The 25,532-nt window shown below is 35.2% G+C and overlaps 1 protein-coding gene across 2 annotated transcripts in view; it reads left to right on the top strand.

The window, feature by feature from the left end:
- Positions 1-25,532, top strand: part of PAN3 (poly(A) specific ribonuclease subunit PAN3) — a 139,668-nt gene that overhangs the window by 80,873 nt on the left and 33,263 nt on the right. For both annotated transcript variants that reach the window (XM_027877615.1, XM_027877614.1), the window contains 2 exons: positions 21,698-21,945; positions 24,830-24,934. In XM_027877615.1, coding sequence (XP_027733416.1) covers positions 21,698-21,945; positions 24,830-24,934 — 353 coding nt within the window. The remainder of the gene's footprint in view (positions 1-21,697; positions 21,946-24,829; positions 24,935-25,532) is intronic.

Below are 25,532 nucleotides of genomic sequence, written 5' to 3'. Positions count from 1 at the left end.
GGAAGGCAGTTTAGGCAAACTGGACAATATCAGTTCCTAGGAAAATTCTAGATTGGCTCATTAAAACTCTGGTTAGTGAACATCTAGAAGAAAAGTTAAATAAAAAAAAAAGCCCACGTGGCTTCATCCAGAATCAGTTATGCTAGATTAGCCATATTTCCTTTTTTTGGATAGGGTTGCTAAACTGTTATGTAGGGGATGTTGTAGATATAGTTTATCTAGATTTTAGCAAAGCATTTGTTAAAGTGTCTAATAATGTTCTTGTGGAACAGGGAGAAGTGTGGACTAGATGACAATACAGTTATATAAATTTGCAACTGGTCGAATGGTCAGACTCAGAGTAGTTGTTAATGGTTCATGTCAGCTTTCAGATTGTGGTGGAGTGCCAGGGACTTGTGATTGCCCCATTACGATTTAAACACGTATTTCAGTGACTATGATAAAGGGATAGGTGGCATTTTATCCCCTTTTTCCTAGATCCCAGATTTTGAGGTTACCTATAGCTGGGAGGCATCTACTACACACATTGGATGGCAGTCAAGGTCCAAAATAATCGTGATGGGCACAGGTTCTAGGGCTGAATCTAGTAATATGAAACTAAGTAAGGTCAGATGCAAATTCTTACATCTGGCTCCAAAAGAATCAGCTTCAAAAGTACAGGATGGAGAGGCATTGTCAGACAACAGTTTTTCTGAAAAAGATCTAAGAATTTTAGTGGACTACAAGTTCAATATAGGGCATCAAGGAAATTGAGCATTGAGAGAAGCATAGCTTACAGGAACAAGGAGGTTATAGTCCCTCTATATTTTGTGCTGGTCGGACCACGTCTGGAGTGTTGTACTCAGCTGTAGAAATCATAGTTTAAGAAGGATGCTGAGCTGATGTGTGTCTAGAGGAGGCCAGGCATAATGCTACAGTGTCTTGATTTCACGTCATACTGAGTATGTCTTTAGCCTATAAAAGAGAAGACTTGGGATGGGAGGAGGAATGACATTATACTTGTCACGTATGAGAGTGATTAAACTTACTTTGTTTGGCCTTGGAAGGCACATCAGGAGAAAATGGGCAGAAGTAAATTTAGGATTCCTGTCATGAAAACCTTTTTAACGTTTGAAGCTGTCTAAAAGTGGAAAGGGGTATTTTAGAAGATAGGAAGACTTTATTAGAGGTCTTCAACCAGAGACTGGATGACTATTTGTGGAGTATGCTATAGTAAGAGTTTAAAACATCCTCTAACTCTAACTCCTCTAATTGTGTGATTCTGTGGTTTCTAACTTTATAGTATGTTGAGAGTCAGGAGGCAATAGTGAATATCCAGACTGAGAGCAAGGAGTGTTACACACGCCTATATTCAGTCAAGTGTAGACTGAAACCAATATTGAAGAAGTCTAAGACAACCTTGAGTACTCAAGCCTTAGGGGGTCAGCCTGTTCATAGGTATGGAGAAAAGTGAAATATTTTCCATAGATGGCTAGCAATGAGTTTGGCAGTTGGGCTAGTCAGAGAGTGCATGAAAAGTAGAAATAGGAAGTAAACTTGGAAACATAGACTGTAGAATACTTTTAATTGCTAGGCTGTAAAGAGTTTGTATGACACTTTAAAAGCAGTAGGGGGTTACTGAAGGCATTTTACTGAAGGCATTTTTTTTAATAGTTTTGACACGGTGAGATCTTTGCTTTAGGAATATCACCCTTGTCAGCATTGTGCACAATAGGTTTGAGATTGGGATGCATGGAAGCAGGGACAGCAGTTGATAAGCGTTTGCAACATTGTAGGTATAAATCAGGAAGTTTAAGCCTAAACTAATTGGTGGTCATCTGAAAAGCAGGAAGGGGAAGGATTTCAGGAGTGTTATAGGGGTAGAATCAAGAAGGCTTGGCAACTGATTAGATATCAGAGGTAAGAGAAAATCAAGGTTTCTGAGGTTGAAAACCCACATGACTATAAAGATGGTTGTTACCCTCACTAGGAACAGGGAAGTTAGAAGGAGAAATAGGTTTTAATGAAAATGAAATCCATTTGGGGCATGTTAAGTTTAAGATAGGACAGTAGTGGAGCTGTCCAACATGCTAACTCAAGATTTTCATGAGTTAGTACATCAGAAATAATCAGTGGTGCTAACAGCCACCTTGTTGTTGAAAGTGTGATGAGTATCATGTTTTGTGGGATTCTTTTTCATAGTAAGAATCATGTTTGTGCAAAATCGACCTTGACAATAACATTTTTCATTTAAGTATATTTCTGTTTAATGTGCCTGCTTCAGTGACTAATGGGAAAATAGCTGGTTTATGTTGTTAGCTGATTTGTATTTGAAAAGTCATAGTTTCATGATCTTTTTTTTATTTTTGGTAACTGAAAGTAATTTTAAGCAAGTGCTGCTAATTTATTATTGCTTAGATTGCTTAGATTGAACAGCTACTGGAGATAAAGGAATGTTAGCCTTTCTTGGATACATTGAATTGTATCTCAAGCCTTTCCACATGGGTGTTGAAAGATCTCATGAACAGTAGCTGTTCTGATTTTTGTTGGTTGTTTTCTCTAGGGAACAAGCTACCTTCTGAGTCAGCACTGGACTTGAAGATAAATCCTACAATTCATGAAACTGACTGATTCGACTAAAGGATGGATAGTTTGGGCAGCGTTGGACAGCTCTATGAGGGGTCTGTTTGTTTAACTGAGGGGATTGTTGAGTTCATCAACTTTTTAACTCCCCAATTAGCTGTGAAAATGGGGGTTTGTGAAAGAATTAGTTTTGGCATTTAACATTTATATTCTTATTGGTGTTGTTTCTATGTTATCGTTGAAGTTCATGGAATATCCCTTGAAACTGGAGAAACCTTGCACATATACTTCTTGCTAGCAAAAATGGTTAGCATAGGGTTTTGCAGTATGTTTATTCTTTTTCTTTTTTCACATGGCACAGCTAAACATTATCCAAGCATTGACATGTATTTGTATATTACCTATTCTTAGAGTTATAGGTTCCATTTTGTAATTAAAGGTAGTATGTATTTGTGGTTCTAAACATATAGGATTAAATTGATCAGAATAACTTCGGAAGAAGTACTTGATTTAGTAATGAATGTTTTACATATTCCTTGTGGCTAATATGCTTACTGAAGATAAAATGGAAAAAATCCTATCCATAGTTGTAATATGAGTGGTTATTGTACTGACAATGCTTAATTAAATAAGGCTTTATCTTTAGCCTGAGGCATATAAGCTTTTAAATATAATGAAAATTTCATGCTTGTGATGTTAGTTGTTAAAATGAATTATTGAAGGCTCTTATAGAATTTCCTTTGGAGAATTTTAGAAACAGGATGAATTCCTATTTTTCTAGATGATGTAGTTAATGGTTTTGCCAAAAACAACAGTATAGAATATTTCATCATTAGCCTTTATAGCCTTGTGATTCTACAATAAACAACTGAAGGGTTATAAACATTTTAGGATAGTTCTTTTAATTTTTGAAAGAATTGTTTAAATGTATGGTATTAGGAATTATATGTAGCCAATACTTCAAGGATCTCTGATGATTTCATCATTGTGGGATAGAGACTTACTTCACATGTTAAGGAGCTGTAATAAACAGCTCTTCAGTACCTTAGTTGATGGTCTTTATGAGTTGCTGTGGCCCCAAAAAGTCATCACCTCTGGTAAGACTCCAAACTTAGCTAGGCTGGTCCTCCACAGACAGACATTCAGTCCATAGCCAAATTCATGCCAAAAGCCTTTCCAGCTTGGGAAGCCTTTTTGAAGCTTAGGATTTGTTGCCATATACTTCAAGATCATATGTTTGCATTCATACCACACTGAGGCACCATGTTTAAAAACCCTCAAGTAGTTCACATTCTGTCTTGAGGAATAAGAGAACACCAGCAGTTAGGGAGATCAGTAGTGCCATAGATGGTAGCCCCTTCAAACAAGTTAAGGATTTCAAGGAACAAAAGTGGGGGGGGTTACATTCCAGGAATGGGGGATAACCCATAGAGATGGGCTATGGATTGACAGGTTTAGGGGAAAGAAAATAGTAGGTCACTTGGACTAGAGTGTAAAATTCCTGAAGGAAAGTGATGTGCAATCATTTTAGAAAGGTATGTTACAGCTAAATTGTCAAGGGCTTGAAATTTCAGGCTGAAGATTTTGCCTTTTGTCTTAGCAATTTTGAACCCCTGAAGCTTGTTGAGGAGGGCAGTGATGTTGGTCAGACCTTTGCTTTAGGAATATCAGTTTGGCAGGCATGGAGGATGAGTTTAAAAAGGGAGAGACAAGAAGGAGGGAAATCAGTTGGTAAACTGTGGCAATAGGAGAGAGGTAGTGAGGGCTTGGGTGTTGACTGTATAAGTGGAGAAATGTAAAAGATGTTGTGAAGGAAGAATTGACAAGACTTGACAACTAAGTGGATGATGGAGGGGAGAGCATGCCAGTGCTGAGAGAGAGGAACAAATCAGGCGTGACTGAGATTATGAATCTGGGTAAAGATTGGTGGTACCTTTTGTAGAAATAAGGAAAGGGCCACAGTTAGAAGGGAAGATAATGAGCTTTGTTTTAGGTATGTTGAATTTGAGTTGCCTGTGGGATATCCTATTGAACCTAAGTGCATTTTGGGCCTTATTTACAGTATGCCTGATTGTATATGATTTTATAAGTATTTTATTAACTATGCCTTTCACACTTTTAAAATAATTAGGAAAGGATATGGATATGGAACTATTAAGCTATGGCTCACATTCCATAGTAAATGTTCTTATGGTAAACTTAGGTCATTATGTAGTGTTGTTTTTACTGGTGACTTACATAATAATAACAGACCTTGGGGAGATCATTACCAGCAGTTCTGCTTCTATACAGATTGGTAGGGAAAATACATTTGGCCAAAGTTCAGACAACACTGATTTTGCTGCAGTTTATCTAGTGATGAAATAATTTTTAAAGATTATATTCATTAAAACTAATGTTGTGATATTGAGATAGTATCTTGTGGGGAGGTGTTAAGATTTTTTCTTTTCAGAATAAAGCTTTTAAATGATTGCTCATGTAATTTCCTATTGTCTAATATAATAGAAAGGGAATTCCAAAAGTTATTTTTTTTAAACCTTTACAACGAGCTACTTTTATTTGGGATAGACAGTACAGATTTTGTGTTTATTCATTAATTTAATTAATTCATTAACTTGGTGAAAATCAAGAAAACAATTTCCAAATACAAAGTAGAGAACAGAAAAAGAATTATATGTGAAAAATTATATGTCTTGTGTATAGCTAGCTTTAAAAAAAAAGGCATATGATAAACTCAGATTGATAAAAGATTTTCTCATAAGAAATTTCTTTTGGACATAAAAAATGTTAATACTTACTGGTAGTTGAATTTAATCCAGTAATATAAGAGTTTGAATCTTTTGTACAACAATATTATTAAGAACACTGGACACTTTGATTTAATCAGGAGACTTTGATTCTGTTATTATAAGCCATGTGACCATGGGCAAGTCACTTGACTTTTTGGATTTAATTCCTTATCTGAAGAACTGGAGGGATTAAACTTAAATAAGTTTTAAGGTTACTTCCAGTTTAAAAATTTTATGATGACAGTATCTGCATACCAGGTACTCTAGATACTATAAAATTAATTAGGGCCACATTTGTAGTTCTTTTATAAAAGTACACTGTTTTCTTGTATCAGTCTCTTTTTACTCTTCTGGCCACAATTTTAGTCTGGCCCATGTGAAAGGAGCATGTTACCTGAATTACTAGCCTCTTGACTGAACTCTCATCTCTCCCTTTCTACTTCCACATAGCCCAAGTCTGACAGTGTTCCTCAGTTCAAGCACTTTCAGTGGCTCCCTGTTACCTCTAAGAAAATATGGTCTTCTCAGTTTAACACTTAAATATTTAGACTCTTGCTTATCTTTTGAGTTTTGCTCAGTACTCCGCTTTATGTGCTCCATATTCTGGCCAAATTACCCCACATGTTGTTCCCCTCTCTGCTTCTTTGCCTTTGCCTAAACTTGATTTGAGGTGTTATTTTAAAGTTGTTTGGGGAGCAGTGTTGGAAGAGTTTGGCTGAGTTGCTGCCTCTAATCTTCCATCTTGTCTCCACTCTCCTGTATACTGGAAGTAAAAAGAGCACAGACTATTATTTTATATTTGGATCCTTAATGTCTGGTACATGGTAGGAGCTTAAGACACGTTCAAAAGGCTTGAATTGGTGATTATAGTAACCTAAAATGGACTTTGTACCTTTAGGACAACTGCCATTCAGTTAAGGTATTCATAAATATTATTGTAAATCAGTATAACAGTTGTTGTTGTTATTGCTTGTCCTTCATTCTTGAAGAGGACCATGACACCAGGGAGGTGATGTCATGACATGCAAGTGAATTGGAATTAAGTAAGGCTCATCTGGAGCCATGTGGGTCCAGTGGCCAGATACACATCAGGAGGACTGGAGATGGCCCCCATAACAATTGTAATAAACAATTATGGGATCTTGGTTTAAACTAAGATTTTATAAGGATTACCTCCCTTCGCCCCCAAGAAACTGACATGGTGGGAAGTAATTATTAAAATATTCAAGTGGTTCAATTCTGGTTTTCTCCATCATCTCCTTATTGACTCAAACAGTCAAGCATGGGATAAAGATTTTAATGACAGAAGAATAAAATGTTAGAATCCTTAGTTGACAATTTGTGTAGCAGGATTGCACTGCCTATCTCTCCTAATAATGCACACCACTTGGGTACGTTTTTGTTAGCTGCAAACATTCCCCGTATAAATCAGCACTTAGCAGTGAACTTTGGCAGTTAAAACATTTTTCATATTTATAAGTTCAGTCATTATTGTATATTTAATTTGGAAATCTTATCTAGGAGATCAGACATTTTAAGCTAATTTTATAATGAGTCAGTGACAGCTATTGAGAGTTATAATGATAATGCATTTATTTAGAGCTATAAGGTTCATGAAGGACTTTTCCTTACCTCAGGCCTGTGAAAGAGGTTTATAAACACCTCTGTTATATGAGGATATTGAGAGAGTGACTTGCTTAAGGCTAGTCCTGGGATTCAGACCCTTGAGGTCTTTTGACTTATGCTTTATGCCCACATATAACAAATATTCTACTACTGCAATGTTCCAGTCACTAACCTTAACAAGCTTACTTTTAAAATGATCTTTATCATTTCACTCAATAACAGAAGAAGAAAAGTGGTCTTTTTTTTTTTTTAAAGTGAGGCAATTGGGGTTAAGTGACTTGCCCAGAGTCACACAGCTGGTGAGTGATGTGTGTCTGAGGCCGAATTTGAACTCAGGTACTCCTGACTTCAGGGCCGGTGCTCTATCCACTGTGCCACCTATTTGCCTGGCAAAGTGATCTTTAATAATATTTTTCCCCTTTTTAGGGAAATCAACTAAGTTTGTACTTAAGCTGTATTGTGTATTGTCTGTTACTAGGTAGCTATTCAACTTGATGTTCTCAAAGCCATTAGCCTCTAAGTTGCCTTGGACTCAATTAGTGAACTATTCTCTGTAGACTGCAGCTGTAATTACTAACTCTTTCATAATTAATATTCTTGGTCATGTGATTAGAGAGAGTTGTATACCATTTGATAGTCCTCCAGCATTTATCTGGTAGTTTAAGCACAGCGTTACAATGAGACTTTGGCAAAATGATAAATAACCTATTTTTCTTCGTTAGCTTCCTTGGTAGTATTGTATTTGGTGTGTATAAGCCGCAGAAACTTTTGTTTTAAAAGTTATTCTGTAACTTAGGTCTCATTTCTGAAATCATGTATGACTGTTGTTTCTTTTACAGTAGCCTTGGAATATCCAGGAGGTTGTTTGGCAGGACATACATATCCTTTAGAAAAGAACATCGTGAGGAATCCAAATGTTATATTTCTGTAGCTGGATTATTGTGTGTGATTAAGGGGTCACTTTGCTGTTCTGTAGGAACTTGAATTGGTAAGAAGTACATCACATCTTTGTAATTAGCAGTTAATTAGCACATTAAAAGAGTTGCTCTGAGTTGTATGTAGGCATTTACCTTTTACAGCACTCCCCTTTCTCCTCCCATTTAATTCCACTTTGTCAACAAGATATTTTTTAAGGCATCCTGTGTTGTGGGAATTGTGTTTGGAACATATAAATGATTTAAGACAAAGAATGTTCCTTTTGTGGAGGGGGATCTGTGTGTAATTTTTTATAGTGGGTGGTTTGAGAGTTTTAGATCAGCTCAGGTGGGCTACCCCACCTGCCCTTTAACAGAAAACTTGCTGTTAGTAGACGTTTACTGTAGATAGTCCTTACTTATTGTTATTTGCCATGTTTAGTATGATTAAGTATGTCTGTTAACTGCTGCTCTAGCTATTGTCCTTAAAAAAAAAGAGAGATTATTTTCAAATTAATTGTGATTAAAGGAAAGACAACTTTCTTTTCTTTGGAGTGCATTAAGCTATATCTATTCTATGTTCAATAAATCAAGCTTAATGTCTTATTAATTGAAACTGAAATGTTTAAAACCTCATTTTCACCTATTTCCTGCTCCTTTTTTCAAGCCTGTTTCTTAGTCAACTGAATTTTTAACATAAAAGTCATCCTCAACTCATTCTTCTCTGTCTTTATTTCTAATTAATTATTATATCTTATCAGTTTTATTGCTATAATATCTTATATCCATGCGCTTCTCTTCATTAATACTGCCACCACCCTAGTGTAGGCTCTCCCTGCCACTGTTTCAGTAGCATCCCAGCTGGTCTCCCTGCTTCCAGTCTTACTTCTGTATCATCCATCTTTTACACAGCTACCAAAGTAATTCTCCTAGAGCATAGGTCTAACCTTGTCACTCCTGCTAAAAACCCTTCAATGACTCCCTATTGCTACTTATTTAAAATTTGCCTAAACTCCCATTATCTACTCTCGGGCAACTTTTGCATCCTTGTTTCATATTCTTTTACATCTCTATGCTCCCAACAAACTGAAGCTTAACATTCTTTCTCTTGCCTCTATACATTCTTTCCAATTATTCTCTGCCTGCCTCTCAGAATCCTCATCTTGAAAACTTGGCCTTGTCACTTTGATGAAACATTCCATGATCCTCGATTTATTAATACTCACTCCCTACTCCAATTGCTTATATTATTACCTTCTCTTCAAGATCATAGAGGATAGATCTCTTTGTCTTTTTGTCTCTAGCTCCTAGCTGTGTGCCTTGTACACAGTAATCACTTATTGTTGTCAAATTAAAATACAGAGTTAAAATGCATCTTTTATTCATTTCTCCTAAATTATTTGCCTTGCCCACTATGGTATCTGACATATTGCTTCACATTTACTTTATTACTGAGAATTATTTGACTATGAGAGAGCTTCTCCCTAAATTTTCTTAAGCTCTTTGAATAGGAAGTTTTTAATTTCATCCCCTTACAAAGAGAAAATTCCTTGTGATTCTTTTGAAGTTTTTCACCATTATGTTCTCTGTCCTTCCTAAGAGAGTTAATTATACAATCATTAGACTAGAAAAAGTAACAGGTGCTTGGAATGAATGGTATATACTGTAAACATAGATTGATGTGACTTGGAAGTCCTCATGTAAATTTGCTTCTTTTGTTCTTTATGTGCATAAGTGTATATGCACATTTATATGTGTGTGTGTGTGTGTGTGTGCATGTATGTATTTCTTTTTTGCAACCTGTATGATTGGATATTGAATGGGTTCTTTGGGGAACTGGATTTTTTTAGCTAAAGGTTGGCCTCTTTATAAAATGAAACATCCTAGGGCAAAGAAAAAGAGAGAGAAGGAAAGAGAAAAGAAAGAAAGAAGGGGGAAAAAACCCCACTGCTTTGTTGGCATATGATGTCCTGAGAAAGTCAGGTACACAAATGTACTGGTCAGTATCATGTTGGTGGGCTTTTTTTCTTTTCAGGTAATAGAACATTTTATCAGCCTCAGATTTTAGTAGCCACACACTCAAGAAATATGGCAGAATATTTTGCAGTAGGAACCATAATGAGATGGACAAGAAGTACCATACTTTGAGTCAGAAGACCTGAGCTTGAGCCTCAAGCTATATTATTTCCCAGCTGTGCAGCCTTAGAAGCAAATCATTTAAACTTGTAATGCTTATTTTCTCATCTGTGTGTTAGTAACAGAAATAGTCACATTACCTATTTCCCAGATTACATAAGGATCAAATGAAATTATTAATGCATACCCTCTGTGCTTTATAACACCAGATTATTAATTCCATTTAATGCAGCAAACATTTATAGAGCACCTGGTAGGTAGCTGGCATTGGGGACACAAAGACAAATAATCAAACAGATGCCTGCCCTTCAAGGAGCTTACACTCTGCTAGAAGGAAACAATATATACAAAGGTAAATGCATGTGATTGGTTAGTTATTCACAGTAATAATAATTTAGTGTTTTAATTGTGATATCATTTGATAAGCAGAATAAGTCTTGAGGGGAAGTCTTTCAGCAAAACTCCACACAGATTAAACACCCAAAGCTTCAAAAACATTCAAGAAATGTTGACATTTGACAGTAGCTTAGAATTTTAAGGATGTAAAGGAAATTCTGACACTGAGTAAGATTATTAAAAAGGGCTTTTTCAAAGTTATCAGATTTAAAGATTAAAATATAAAGATACAATGGTAAAGGCATACATCTGAAGTAGCCATTTCTCCTTGGAACAAATTCGATGTAGATGAGAGGCTAAATAATTAATTTATTCTCAGATGTAACTATGACTTCTCAAAGTTGAACACATAAAGAGAATGCAGAGAGCTTTAGAGTTTTAAGGAACTGTCAGAAAAAAAAACTTTAAACTTACTCCCTGTCTTGAGTTTTTTCATGCCATGCCACTGTCTCCATCTGAGCTATGTTCTACTTTTCTTTAAACATGTGATACAGGGGCAACCTCAAACTTTCATATGTGTTATATATATAGGTATCATATTGTAGTTGCCCTGTGGTAATCCGTGAATTGCCACGGGCTTCTAGGGAAGTGTATTGAATAGAGTGTTGGGTGTGGAGTCAGGAATACTCAACTTCCTGAGTTGAAATCTGGCCTCAGACACTTACTATCTGGGTGATCCTGGGCAAGTCACCTAACCCTGTTTGCCTCAGTTTCCTCATCTGTGAAATGAGCTGGAGAAGGAAATGGCAAACCACTCCAGTATTTTTTTGCCAAGAAAACCCCAAATAGGGTCATGAAGAGTTGGACATAACTAAACAACAAAGATCCACGTATGACATGTACTAATAATGAAGTGTTATAATTTGAAGTGACCTCATAGGTCAGAAGGGAACATTTTTAGTGCTTAAATTTTTGTTGTTGACATATAATTAGGTAAAACCTAATTACCTAATCACCTAATCCTTATAAGTCCTTTCTCCCTTCCCTTCTCCCCCCCCCCCCCCCAGTTAAAGGGAGTTTGGGAATGGAATAGGGGAGTTTAGTAATAGAGGTGACAAAAAAGGAAATATTTTCTATTGGAACGTTTTTTAAAATCACAGAAGAGAACAGAAGGAAGCATAGATAAGAAGAACAGTTTTGAAAATGGTAGTAGCATTTGTTATATGTGTTACTTTAGAAAGCAAGTAGTATGAAATAGAAATTCCTAGTTTCATATTGATCTTTATATTTACTGTTATGTGTATGAAAAAGTTATTTTGGTGTTTAAGTTCACAGTTTTAAAAAAATACAAATGATATCAGTAAAGTTATTTTACCTCTTTGTGAGTCTAAGTTCTTTATTTAAAAGTTTTTTTTGTTTAAAAATTTAAAAATCATGAGATTTTTATCTATGAGCAAACAGATTTGACTTTGAAAAAGCATTAGGTTAAGAATCGGGATACTTGGTTCTAGTCTTGGCTTTGCAGATGACTTAACCTAGGTGTATTTGCAAACTAGGGATAATAATACCTTCTTTAGCTAGGGATTGTTGTCAAGATCAACTTAGATAATTAGGTATATTAATGAACTTTTAGAAGCACTGTAAAAAGAGGTATATGAGGTGGCATAGCAGTGTTACTTTAGTTCCTTATTGTTTTGTTCAACCATGCTTGTTTTTCAGAAAACTAACTCACAAGTCACCGAATTTGAGATTTAAAAAGTATATCAGCGGCTATCTATCTAGTCCACATCATGCCCCAAAGGAGTCTTCTTTCTGAGACTTAATTAATAGTCATTCATTCTCTGCTTGAAGTGATAGTATCTTTATTAGTAGTTAAGACTCAGCTTTTCTGAGATCTGTAATTCTATAACCCATACCTCTGGTCACTTAATATATTTTCATGTTTTATGTTACCAAGTAGATTGCTAAAAGTAGTTTCTAGAGAAGTTTTTTTTAAGTGTGCTGATAACCATATCCTAGTAGACAGTTAAGTGATAGACTAGATGTGGAGAATGAAACACATTTTTTAACACAGCCAGTATGTGAATTTATTTTGTTTGACTATGTCTATTTGTTATAAAGTCTTTTTTTTTCTCCTGATGGAGGAGGAAGTATAAATGCTTGTTAATTTAAAAAAATCATTGCTTTTAAGTTTGAATGTATACAATTTAATCTCTCTAGATAACTGATCATTTACATCAAGTTTTTTTATTAAGGTCATGTGATCCTAATTAATATTAGTAATAGTAATAATGATGATGATGATGATGATGATGAAAGCTAACATTTTGCGAGGCACTGTGCTAAGCACTTTACAGTTATTATCTAATTTTATTTTTCCAACAACCCTGAGAGGTAGAGGTGCTGCTGTTATCCCCATTTTATAGATGAGGAAACTGAGGCGGCTTGCCCAGGGTCACATAGCTAAGTAAGTGTCTGATATCTGATTTGAACTCAGGCCTTCCTGACTCCAGGCCTAGTGCTCTATCCACAGGACTACCTACTTATTCTCTATCATTTATGTATATTATTTTCAGTATATTAATTTATATTTAAAGTTATATATGTCTATAGTACATATGGTTTTTTCCCATTTTTCAAGAAGCTTGCTGTTGTTTAAGTTAGATTGAAATAAGACAGGAAGAAAGGATGAACATTTACTAAGTGCTTATTGTGTGCTAGGCACTATTCTAAAGCACCAGAGATTCAAATAGAAGAAAGCAAGACAGTCCCTGCTGTCAAGAGGCTTACATTCTAATGGGGAAAGACAACACATAAAATGGTGCTAGAAAGTAGGATTTGGGGAGTTTGGTGAAGATGGAGACCTGGGCTCTAGCAAGATCATAGTTTTTGCTGTTGTTATTATCATTATTACTACAAAAACTGCTTACTAATAGAACTGAGTGACTCAAGAATGGAGTCCAAGGTGGGGAGGAGGCAGAAATGATAGATGGGGAGAAAAAGCAAGCATAGGAAGAGAGCCATAATGTGGAATGGTCTGTGGACCTGCCATATCTATACCAATGAATCCACATAAAATTTTGAGGTATGTAAAAATGAGCATTCCAGACCAATGCTATAAAATTCACATGCCTATATATCACATAAATGTTCCCTTAACATACCTTTAGTTAAGCATTGAAGTTTTGTTATTGTTACCATACCATGTTAATTTATTTCACTGTCAGCTTTGCCTTTTTTTTTTGTTTTGTTTTTTGTTCTTTCCTTGTAGACGAAATTACAGTCTCTTTTGGAAGATATCAAGGCTACCTGTATGCCATTGTGCTAATTCTAGAGCTTATATATACCAGTTGTGGAATGACTGACCCATTACCCATTTCTTCTCCTTCCCTTGTAGTTGCTAACCATAAGAACATGAATTCAGTGGTTTGGTCTTCACCAAAGACCAAGCACTGGATTTGAAGCCAAAGGACTTGAGCTTAAATCCTGGCTTTGTTACCTACAATATCTGTGACCATAGACAAGATCAAGTTGGTTTACCTCCTTGAACCTCATTATCTTATTTGTAAAACACTAAAGAATGTTTCTTTTATTATATAGACCAGAGGAAAGGGAACTTTTCTAAGAAGCTGAAACAGTTCTTTAATCAGTGAGACTGAAGTTGCCAAAGGCCATGTGATAGAATATACTACTGTTTCATGGACTAAAATCCAATGATTATTTCACAAAACCAGTATGTTGTACTTTACATGAAATTTGGTTAAAGGAGATAGGTAGTTGGTTGATGTAACCCTTTTTGTTGAAAAAAAGTACAAGCAATTGGTCCTCTGATAAAGAACCTTTCACTAATCATAGCTCTTGCTTATTATGAAAGAGTAGGAATGCTTGATGGAACACAAAATGTAGTTGTATGAAAGGAAGTGATCTGAGGCAAAACATACATATACATTTTGTTGGAAAAGGTTTTTTTCTCTAAAACCTATGAAGGCATCCTCTGTTCCATTCTTCCAGAAAGGGAAAAGATCTCAAGTCCTCAATGACACTGAAATGCTTATCTAGTTATTGGGGAAAAGAGCCCGGTTGCTGCATGAAAGAAAAACTTGATTCAAGTCTGTTAAAGTAATTATTTCATAAAATTTGTCTATGTGATTTGCGTTTTTTAAAGGATTCTTTTGGTGTCAAACCCTTTAATAGTTGCTTTCTTGTAGGACAAGACTTTTTTCTTTCATTACCTGTTGACTATGACTATGATTATTGGATATATATGAGATGAGATCGACCTTCCATATAGAAGCACCAAATTTCATTGTGAAAGTCATTGTATACACATTGGAGATTGAATTTCTTTCAGAAACATTACTGTAAGGTCATTTTGAATTGTTTTCCTTGGTCAACAAGGCACTGTTTGTTGAAACAGACTTTTCCACAACTGTGGCTTCCTGTACAAAGGCAGCTTTGTCTGGATTATGCAGCTGTTAGGAACCTGACTTATCTGCTTTCTGAACACGAAAATGTTCCATCTGTTGTAGACATAATGTTCAAAATGCCTCTGGAAGAATGTACTTCCACACCCTGGAATTGAATAGTTATTCATTTCAATTTAACAAGCATTTGTTAAGCCCCTACCATGTCTTAGGCAATGTGCAATATGCTAAGGATATAAAAACAAAAAGAAATAATTAAATAGTTTCTGCACTCAAGGAGCTTACATTTTATTATGTGGGAACAGCATCTATTTAGAAAACTCTGTTTAAAATATATACAAAGTAATTTCTGGAGAGAGCGACAGGTGTGTGATTTGATAGAATTGGGTTCCAGAAACCATGAGGGAATGTGATAATATTTGTAAAGCACTATGCTTGCATGGTGCTTGGTACATAGTAGGTACTCAATAAATACTCCATCTTACCCATTCAAGGGTAGGATTGAAGAGGGATAGACAGAGGCAGGGATGAAGTCGACGTGGATTAGTATGAGAGGGTAGGGCCTAGTGGCCCAGGAGCTTTTGCCTAGGCAACTTACAACTCACAGACAGATTTGGAGTAGAACCATTGGCATGGTGATTGTTCCAAGCCTTTCCAGTCAGTACTAATATTGTTGATTTGGTTATTTCCTTGAGCAAGAGGTATATAGGTAGAGGATGGGGAGAGGGGATATAATGCTCAGAGTTTGTAGGACAAATGAATAATTCCTGGGCCTGTGTGATTGTCAGAACAGATGTTGGTGGAGTCCTTGGGGCCTGTTTAAAGGGATGAGGCACTTTTGAGGCTCACTACAGTATTGAAAACTTCCCAAGGTCAGGGGGAACTCAGTTGTCTCTGATCCTACATCCCTGACCTGTGTCTAGAGAGAAGAGCACCCAGGAACTAAACACTTTTCTTACCCAGTCAGATTTAAATAATTGGAAAAAATCAGTTGCTCATGGGTAGGCCAAGCTAATATAATAAAAATGACAATTCTACCTAAGTTAATTTACTTATTCAGTGCCATACCAATCAAAGAAGTGAAAAATTATTTTATAGAGCTAGAAAAAATAATAAGATTTACAAGGAAACTAATGAAAAGAAATTCAGGGAAAGATGACCTAGCCATACCAGATCATAAATTATATTATAAAGCAGCAATCATCAAAACTACTTGGTACTGGCTAAGAAATAGAGTGGTAGACCAGTGGAATAGGTTGGCTACAGAAGACACAGTAGTCAATGACTGTAGTATTCTACTGTTTGATAAAACCCAAAGACCCCAGCTTCTGGGATAAGAACTCACTGTTTGACAAAAACTGCTGGGAAAACTGGAAAAGAGTTTGGCAGAAACTTGGCATAGACCAAAATCTTACACCCTATGTCAAAATAAAGTCAAAATGAGTTCATGATTTAGATATAAAGGCTGATACTAATTGGGAGAGCAAGGGATAATTTACCTTTCAAATTTATGGAGAGCAGAAGAATTTATAATCAAACAAGAGATAGAGAATATTATGAAATGCAAAATGGATAATTTTGATTACTTAAATTGAAAAGTTTTTGCACAAACAAAGCCAATGCAACCAAGATTAGGAGGGAAGCAGAAAACTGGGAAAGAATTTACAACCAATGTCTCTGCTAAGGGCCTCATTTCCAAAATATATAGAGAACTAAGTCAAATTTATAAGAATACATACAAGTCATTCCCCAATTGATAAATGGTCAAAAGATATTTTTTCAGATGAAGAAATTAAAGCTATCTATAGTCATATGAAAAAGCTGTCTAAATCACTATAGATTAGAGAAATGCAAACCAAAACAACTCTGAGGTATGACATCATACCTGTCAGATTGCCCAACATGACAAAACGGGAAAATGGTAAATGTTGGAGAAGATGTGGTAAAATTGGAACATTAATACATTATTGGTGGAGTTGTGAATTGATCCACCCATTTTGGAGAGCAATTTGGAACCATACCCAAAGAGCTATAAAATGTATACCCTTTGACCCAGCAATAGCACCTCTAGGGCTGTATCCCAAAGAGATCGTAAAAATGAGAAAAGGACCCACATGTACAAAAATACTTATAGCAACTTTTTCTGTGGTGGCAAAGAATTGGAAATTGAGAGGATGCCTATCAGTTGGGGAATGGCTGAACAAGTTGTGGGATATGAATGTAATGGAATACTATTGTGCTATAAGAAATAATGAGCAAGGGGCAGCTAGGTGGCACAGGGGATAGAGCACCGGCCCTGGAGTCAGGAGGACCTGAGTTCAAATCCAGCCTCAGACCAGATACTTGACAGTGTAATCTGTGTGACCCTGGGCAAGTCACTTAACCCCAACTGCCTAGAACAAAACAAACAAACAACGACAAAAAAAAACACCAGAAATCATGGGCAGGCAGACTTCTGAAAAACCTGTAAAGACTTGTGTGGACTGATGCTGAGTGAAGTGAGCAGAACCAGGAGAATGTTTTACACAGTAACAGCCACGTTGTGCAATGACTAACTTTGATAGACTTAGCTGTTCTCAGCAATGCAAGGATCTAAGACATCTCCAAAAGTCTCATGATGGAAAATGCTATCCACATCCGGAGAAAGAGCTATGGAGTTTGAATGCAGATTGAAGCATGCTATTTGCTCTTTTTTTTTCTTCTGCTTTGTTTTGCTTCTTCTTTCTTTTGGTTCCTCCTATTGGTTCTAATTCTTCTTTACAACAGGAGCAATGTGAAAATATGTTTAATAGGAATGTATACGTAGAGCCATCTTGGGGAATGAGCAGAAGAAAATTTAAACTTCAAACATTTATGGAAGTGAATGTTGAAAACTAAAAATAAATTAACATTTAAAAAAAAAAAAGCAGAAGGGCAATAGGGCAGCAGCAGGAGTAGGTAGAGACTTGAAGCCTGACCTCCAAAATCTTTGGTCAAGTCAACTCTCTCCAGGGCTTACTGCAGCACTGAATAGAAGACTCAGACAAATCACTGTCATGCTTCACACTTGTTCTTTAGACTTTTGATTAAACAAACTAACAGCTGTTTTTAGTCATAAGCACAAGACTTCCTACTGTGTACTCCTACACTTCTGTGTAACTACAGAATCTTCCAAAATGTTTTACTTTTCTTCCTATCCTTCCCTTTCCCCAGCTTCCCTCACCCCTTTTTTCCCCTAGTCTCAGTTTCTAAGTCAGGAGTTCTTATCCTGGGGTCCAGAGATTTATTGTTTATGAAATACTCTGATAGCTGCATTTCAGTATAATTGGTTTCCTTTGCAAGCCTTTGTATTTTATGCATTTAAAAACATGATGTCAAGGGGGTCCGTGGGCTTCTCCAGATTGCCAGAGATATCTCTGTTACGAAAAAGTCCAAGAACCCTTATTAAAAGTCATTGGCTTGGCATATTTTTAAAGGATTTCATATAAATCATAAACCCAACTCCCTTATTTAACAGATGAGGAAACTGAGGGCCAGAGAAGGAGGATGATTTACCCAAGGTCATAAAAGTCATAGCAAGGATTCACCCTGTGACTCCAGATCTAGTACTTTTGGAATGCTATGTCCCTATTGTTTTCTTTTTTAAAAAAGAACAGAAATTTTTAATATCTTTTGTTTTTGCATTGCCTAAATTTCCTTCTAGATCTCTCCTTCACCATGCCTTATGAGATTTTTTAAAAAATAAATTAAAAAAAGAAAACATTTCAGCAAACTCAATACATTGAGAAAAAAATCTTAAATGTATCATATACATTGTTACATACGCATGACCCCATACCTCCCATCTCTGTGAAGAATTGGCAGGGAGGCATTTTCTCATAACTCCTCTTAGAGGCCAAGCTTATTCTCTGTAAATTTTTTATTATTTTCCTGGCCCTGCTTACCTCACTTTGTATCAATTCATACAAGTCTTCCCATGTTCTCTGTATTCATCATATTGCTTCTTCTGGCATTGTGATATTTCATTACGATCCACAGTCAGTGGGCATTTATTTACTTTGTTTCCAGTTCTTGGCTACCACAAAAAGTGCTGTCATAAATATTTTGGTGTATATGTAGCCTTTTTTTCCCCCTTTTTCCCTTGGTCAGTGACCTCCTTGGGGTTATATGCCTAACTGTGGAATCCCTGGGTTTATGGACATTTTAGCCACTGAATTTGCATTATATTTTTTATAATATGTTGTAAGAATAAGGGGACTACTGTAATACTCCAGTTAAAAGATAACAAAGCATAATTCCAAATTGCTTTTCAGAATGATTGTACTAAATTCACAGCTCTACCAACAATGCAGTAGTGTTAACTTTCTTTCCACAACCAGCCCTTTAACATTGACTGTTTCCATCTTGTGTCATCTTTGCCAGTTCATATAGTTTTTAAAAATGACTGTTACATCTTTATTCCTTTATTCCTTTCCATGTATATTTACAAAATCCAGGTAATTCTTCCCAAGTACATCTCTTTGGTAGGCACTGTTACTTGGTGGACAGAGATCTCAACTTGAAATCAGGACCATTGGCTTCAGTACTTAACTAGCTATGTGACTGAGTAAATCACTAATCCTTTCTAAACTTCAAGCTCCTCATCTGCTAGATAGTTATTCTTTGTTTTTCTTTCTTTTTTTTTTTGTGAGGCAGTTGGGGTTTAGTGACTTATTCAGGGTCACACAACTAGTAAGTGTCATGTGTCTGAGGTTGGATTTGAACTCAGGTCCTCCTGACTCCAGCTTTATCCACTGCACCACTTAGCTGCCCCTAGATAGTTATTCTCTATTTCACATAGTTGTTGTAACACACCATATAAATATGGGCTATTATCTTTTTGCTCCACATGCCACTTGACCTTGAGAAAAGTGGAGAGAACATCTTTATATTAATATCAATTATGTAGCGCTGTAAGGTTTATAATGTGTTAGTCGACTATCAAGTGAGTGTGACCCTAGGTCTTTTGACTCTTAGTTCTTTTCTCATTATATTATGTTTCCTATGAAGTTAGTATTTACACATTGGCTATTTTATGCTGTTGCCTCTGTTTTTGTATCTAATGGCACTGATTAAATATTTTGGGGTTGAATTAGCAAAAGTAAGCAATATTTTATCATAATTCTCTGGTGTGGCAGTAGCAGTTGTCCAAAAGCCACTCTTCCTTTCTCTTGACTTTTGACATGCGTAGCAGTCAGTATGAAGCCTGTCCCATCTGTACACCTTTTTTTTAAGAGGTAGTTGGAGTGTGGAAGAGATTTGTCTTGTGGTGTGCTTTCTAATGTCTTTGATAATTAACTGCATTTTAAAGGGACCTTGAAAAAATATTCTCTTCATGAAATTCTTTAGAATTATGTTTTATTACCTTTTATTGAGTAAGATTTAGAATGACTAAATTGAATTTTTCATAAATTAATGTTTATTAATCTGTTTTATGAAAAACAGGTGATTTAATTAAGAAACTTACATTTTCTTCAAGAATGGCACTCTGCTTTCTGCTGAAATTGTGAAAGCAGTTACAAACCTCATAAATTCTATATGATAGTGTTTTAAAATATGTGATTTCTGGGTACAGCTGGTGATAAATATGGGGGAAAGGGGAGGTTTTCACAATTTTTTCTTTAGTTTATGTTGTACCTCCTTTTCCTGATGCCACATTTGCATTGTCATAGTACTCAGTAATGATTTCAGTACGACTGACCTCAGATTCTGGCAAGATTTTAAGCAGCACTTCATTTACCAGAAAGTAATAAGACTTTTGTGAATGTTGAAAAATCTGTTGATATTTCAAAAATCCTCCCTGCTTGAGAAACTTAACTGTGACCTGTAGGTTTTCTATTCCAACAGAATGTATTCTCAGATAAAAGAAGTTCTCACTTTTTTTAATAAATAAACAAATATATTCTGTTAGTCATCTATCCTAGTATTAAAAGTACTTCTTCATGAATTCAAAGTGAGTTTGCATGGCATTTGCATAGCACGTTTGTTACGCCCTCAAGTACTTGAGTGTACTAAGAGCACTTGTTCTTGGAGAGCAAAGACAATGTCATCTTTACATAGTTCCTTATAACACCTAGTATATTTCAGTCAGTTAGTAATCATTTTATTAAATGCCTGCTATGTACCAAGAATTGTGCTGGGTACTAGAAAATACAAAGAAAAGAATAAAAGTCCCTACCTTCAGGGAACTTATGTTCTGTAGATGTGGGTATGCTTATCTTGTTTTCCCAGCAATCATTGTTAAATGAATCTCCAGGGAATAGTTTAAGTAAAATTTTAATTTTTCCCTGTTTATAGTTAAAGGTAATTTTCATTCTTTTTTCTCGATTGTATAAAAAGATACTTAATTTAACGAAAAAAGTCCTTAAACTACCATGCATTCAGTCTCTTAACTCTTAGGGAAAATAGATTGGGCTTAGTGCCTAAAAAGTGCCATTAACTATATTGAGTTGAAAATAGGCTTAGCATCTTTACTAGCTCCTTTGAGAGTTGTTAATACTTGAAAATATATATTGAGGTTGTGATATGCATTGCTGTATTAAAAATGAAATACTTTAAAATGATAATTGTTAAACAGTCTTGCCATTGACAGTTTTAAAGTTCTTTTGAGAAATGATTGATTCTTATCATTTTGAAGTGTTTAATATATTCTTTGATGTGGAAGAGATTTGTGTTGTGGTGTGCTTTCTAATGTCTTTGATAATTACTGCATTTTAAGGGGAACCTTAAAAATATTCTCTTCATGAAATTCTCTAAAATTTTGCTTCATTATTACCTTTTATTGAGTAGGATTTAGAACTACTAAAGTGAGTTTTTCGGAAATTAATGGTTTTTAATCTATTTTATGAAAAACAAATGATTTAGTTAAGAAACTATTTTACATTTTCTTCAGGAATGTCACTCTCTGCTGGATCCTCGCCTCTTCATTCCCCTAAAATTACTCCACATACATCTCCTGCACCTAGAAGAAGAAGTCATACTCCAAACCCAGCAAATTACTTGGTGCCTTCTAGTGCCTCTACACCTCTTAATAATCCTGTTTCTCAGACTTCATCTACTGGCCAGGTTATCCAGAAGGAAACTGTAGGTGGAACAACATACTTCTATACTGACACAACTCCAGCACCTTTGACTGGAATGGTATGTGTATTTTGGAGAAGAAATCAATACTATGACGACATTTAAACCTAAATTGCCCTTTAAAATAAAAGTTTTCATTTTTGCCACTTCAAATATAAATGGAGTGAATGACTGATGAGATTTGGAAAGGATTAATTTCTCCTGCCTCCCTCTACTGCCAATTTCACTCTTTTAAAAAGAGTGAAATTAATTTGGTTTTCTACTTTAGTTTAAAGCTCCCACAGTTTCTCTTTATTTTAAATCTTTTTCTTTCACTCCTTCCTACAGGTTCCTTTCATTTTAGATAAATTGGTGTTAACCAAAGGGCATATGTTATTTCATGTGTTACCTTTCCCTTGCCCATTACAATTTCAGGGCATTTCCCTCTTACCAAAATACCTCTTCACAGTTATTATAAGAGTGAATCCTTGTTGGCTTATTATGGTTAGTTTTTCAAATAGAAGCTTTAACTCTAAAGAAATCAGGTTATGAACTGATACATCTGTTAACTGAGGGGACAGCTGGAGAGTGAGTGAATTGATAATTTTCTTATAAATTGTCATGGCCAGTAGAATGAAGTAATGATTGGGTAGGAGATCTATTGGGTGAGCCAAGGCTCAGCAGAGAGAAAGGCGTCACAAGTCATACATAGGTCAAAATCATGATATAAGTACAAAGACCAGGAGACACAGGACAAGTTAGCAATGAAATCAGAGTTGCAAAACATGCCAGGTTGCCTGTCTTTACTCTGTGCTAAACAAACTCTGCCACACATCTGATTAAAAATAATTTTTACTCCCCCCAAAATATGTTAGGTGCTAACATAGGAATTGAAACTGATAAGTCATACTCCATTTAAATAATAAGCTGTTATTGGTATATAAGCAGATGTTAAAGATTAGTGCTTCTTTGAAATATAGAGGTAATTAAAGATGTTAATCTGAAAATGTATTGATCATAATTTTGTCTCAGGAAAGTGACCAACTCACAAATTGTGACTATACTTTATGACTTTTATTTTTGGGGTGAGGCAATTGGGGTTAAGTGACTTGCCCAGGGTTGCACAGCTAGTAAGTGTCAAGTGTCTGAGGCCAAATTTGAACTCAGGTCCTCCTGACTCCAAGGCCGTAGCTTTGTCCACTTTGCCATCTAGCCACCCCCACTTTATTACCTTTTAATAATACAGTAAAAAAAATTTTTTTAAGTTCCTTTTTTCCCAAAGTGATCATGAAACAGATAACACAAAATCCTGAGTTGTTCGATTAGAATAGAAACTTAATTTCAAGTAGTATTTTTTTTAAAGCCACATTCTTAATGTTTTTCAGATTATACTTTTTGTTTCTTAAAAAAATAAATACATAAATTTCTTGATTAAAATTTTAATAAGTCAGGATCTTAATGAAAAAACTTTTAGATAATTTTTTTTTGGTTTTCTTTTTTTAGGCAATTGGGGTTAAGTGACTTGCCCAGGGTCACACAGCTAGTAAGTGTTAAGTGTTTGGTCTGTGGCTGGATTTGAACTCAGGTCCTTCTGACTTCAGGGCCAGTGATCTATCCACTGTGCCACCTAGCTGCCCCTAGATAATTTTTAAGTGCAAATATAACCACATTATTCATCTCTGAAAAATGTCAAGTTATTTCAAAGTAAAAGATTTCCCGTTCTAGGAAAGAGATAATGTGTTTAATGGCATAAGGATATTACCTTTATTGTATTTTACCTGGGTCCTTTTATATTTAATATAGCATCTGTGGAAGTTGTCTTACTTTTCCAAATTGTAAGCTACTTTTAGAGAGCTTAAAAATAGCTCATTTGTGTCTTTACTTTTCAAAGCAGTCTGATGATAGTCATGTTTTATTGTCATGTTGTGTTAGGACAGATAGTATTATACTTAGAGATGAGGAAACTGAAACAAGAAAAAGTGTCATACAGCTACCTGAAACGTTGTAAATGATTGCAGAAAAACTTGTGGGTTATGTTAAGGGGATGGTGGGGAATTTTTTTTGCCTTTTAGAGGTCACTGACAATAGGGATCTGGGGGAGAGAGAATTCCGGCCTACATTCAAGTAAAATAATGTAATTTATTTTTATATAAAAAAAGAATAGTTTAAAAATGTTCAACTCAGTTTTTAGAGCAGATATATTTACTCAGTAAGTGAAATATTGAAAACTTCTTCTACTTACATAAAAATATGCTACTTGTCTATTTTTGTTTATACTCCAATCCCAGTTGAGCTGGGATCAGTGGACTTGAGAGTAGATAGAGAAGAAAGAAAAGGCAAAGAAAAAAAGGAAGAAGAAATAGAGAAGTAAAGAGCACAGGTTCTTAGGTGCCTCTAAAATTGGGAGAGTAAGCACCTTGTCACAAACTTCTGTTCACATAGGTTTTTACAGTAAATTGGCACCTACGATCTTTGACCCTTGAAAAGTTGGTTAACAAGTAAATAATTTAAAGGGTCCATCATGAATGAGACAGTCAAAAAATGTCCATCAATGCAATAGTTATTCCTTGCATTCTGGTGTTGGTAGCCAGAGCAATCTTACTTGGTTGGAAGTCCCTCCAAATTTTCTTCAGTATTTATTTTCTATTTTTTTATCTCTTGCTTATCTATTTTTTCCTAATCACTTTTAAAAATCTGCCAAAATTTCATAAGACTTAGCATCTCTTTTCCAAAGAACTCATTTTTCCCACTAAAACTTAAATCTTACTCTGTGTCTGTTAATTACAGATTGTTTCATATTAGTTACTTTTATATTTTACAGTGATTTATGTGATTAAAATAGATTCAGTGTTTAATGTTAACACCTATTTCTTGGAATTTTTTTTTAATTTAGAAATTACACATTTATCAGAATTGTGATGTCTTTTATTTAAAAGCAATTTCCATTATTTTTTTCACCTCTTAGGTGTTTCCAAACTATCATATTTACCCTCCAACTGCACCTCATGTTGCATATATGCAACCAAAAGCAAATGCACCTTCCTTCTTCATGGCTGATGAACTCCGGCAGGTATGCTTTTGTAGTTGAGAATAGAAATTCTTAAAACAGCTACTACAATTTGGGAAAGAAAGAACCAGATCTAAGAAATAGTGTAGTATTCTAGAAGCACTGAAGTAGTGTCTGAAATGACAGTAACTATTTAATTAAATGTAGTAGTAAGATACAAATTAAACTAAAAAATTACATGTTTTAAGTTGGTATGGATGTTACAGTTAGGTACTTCTGTGTATAATGAATCCCTTGATGTGGTCCCATATATTCTAATTCATACTATTCTAAGGTATGATTGTATTAACTATGATAAATAATTCTAGCCCGATGACAATATTCAATGCTAATTTGAATAATGTGAACACTTCAAGGGATTGATTATTTGTACTATTATGAACCTAGCTGTATGTTTAAGGAAATTTATTGGTAAAGGGAAATTAAGATGTTTTTGAGTTTCAGTATAAAACTTATTTTATAATTTTATTTAAATGTTTCATCTCTTAAGGGTGGTGGCAGAATGAAAGTATTTGTAGATTATCAATTAAATAATTTATTCAAATGAAGGTGGGCCTGCTACTTTGGGTAGATGAAGAGTAAGTAATTTTTGGCTACTCCA

The sequence above is a fragment of the Vombatus ursinus genome, unplaced genomic scaffold (assembly GCF_900497805.2).
Source record: "Vombatus ursinus unplaced genomic scaffold, bare-nosed wombat genome assembly UNPS02014813.1, whole genome shotgun sequence".
NCBI lineage: Eukaryota > Metazoa > Chordata > Mammalia > Diprotodontia > Vombatidae > Vombatus > Vombatus ursinus.
The sequence above is the reverse complement of the archived record's forward strand: the minus strand, read 5'-3'. Positions and strand labels throughout refer to the sequence as shown.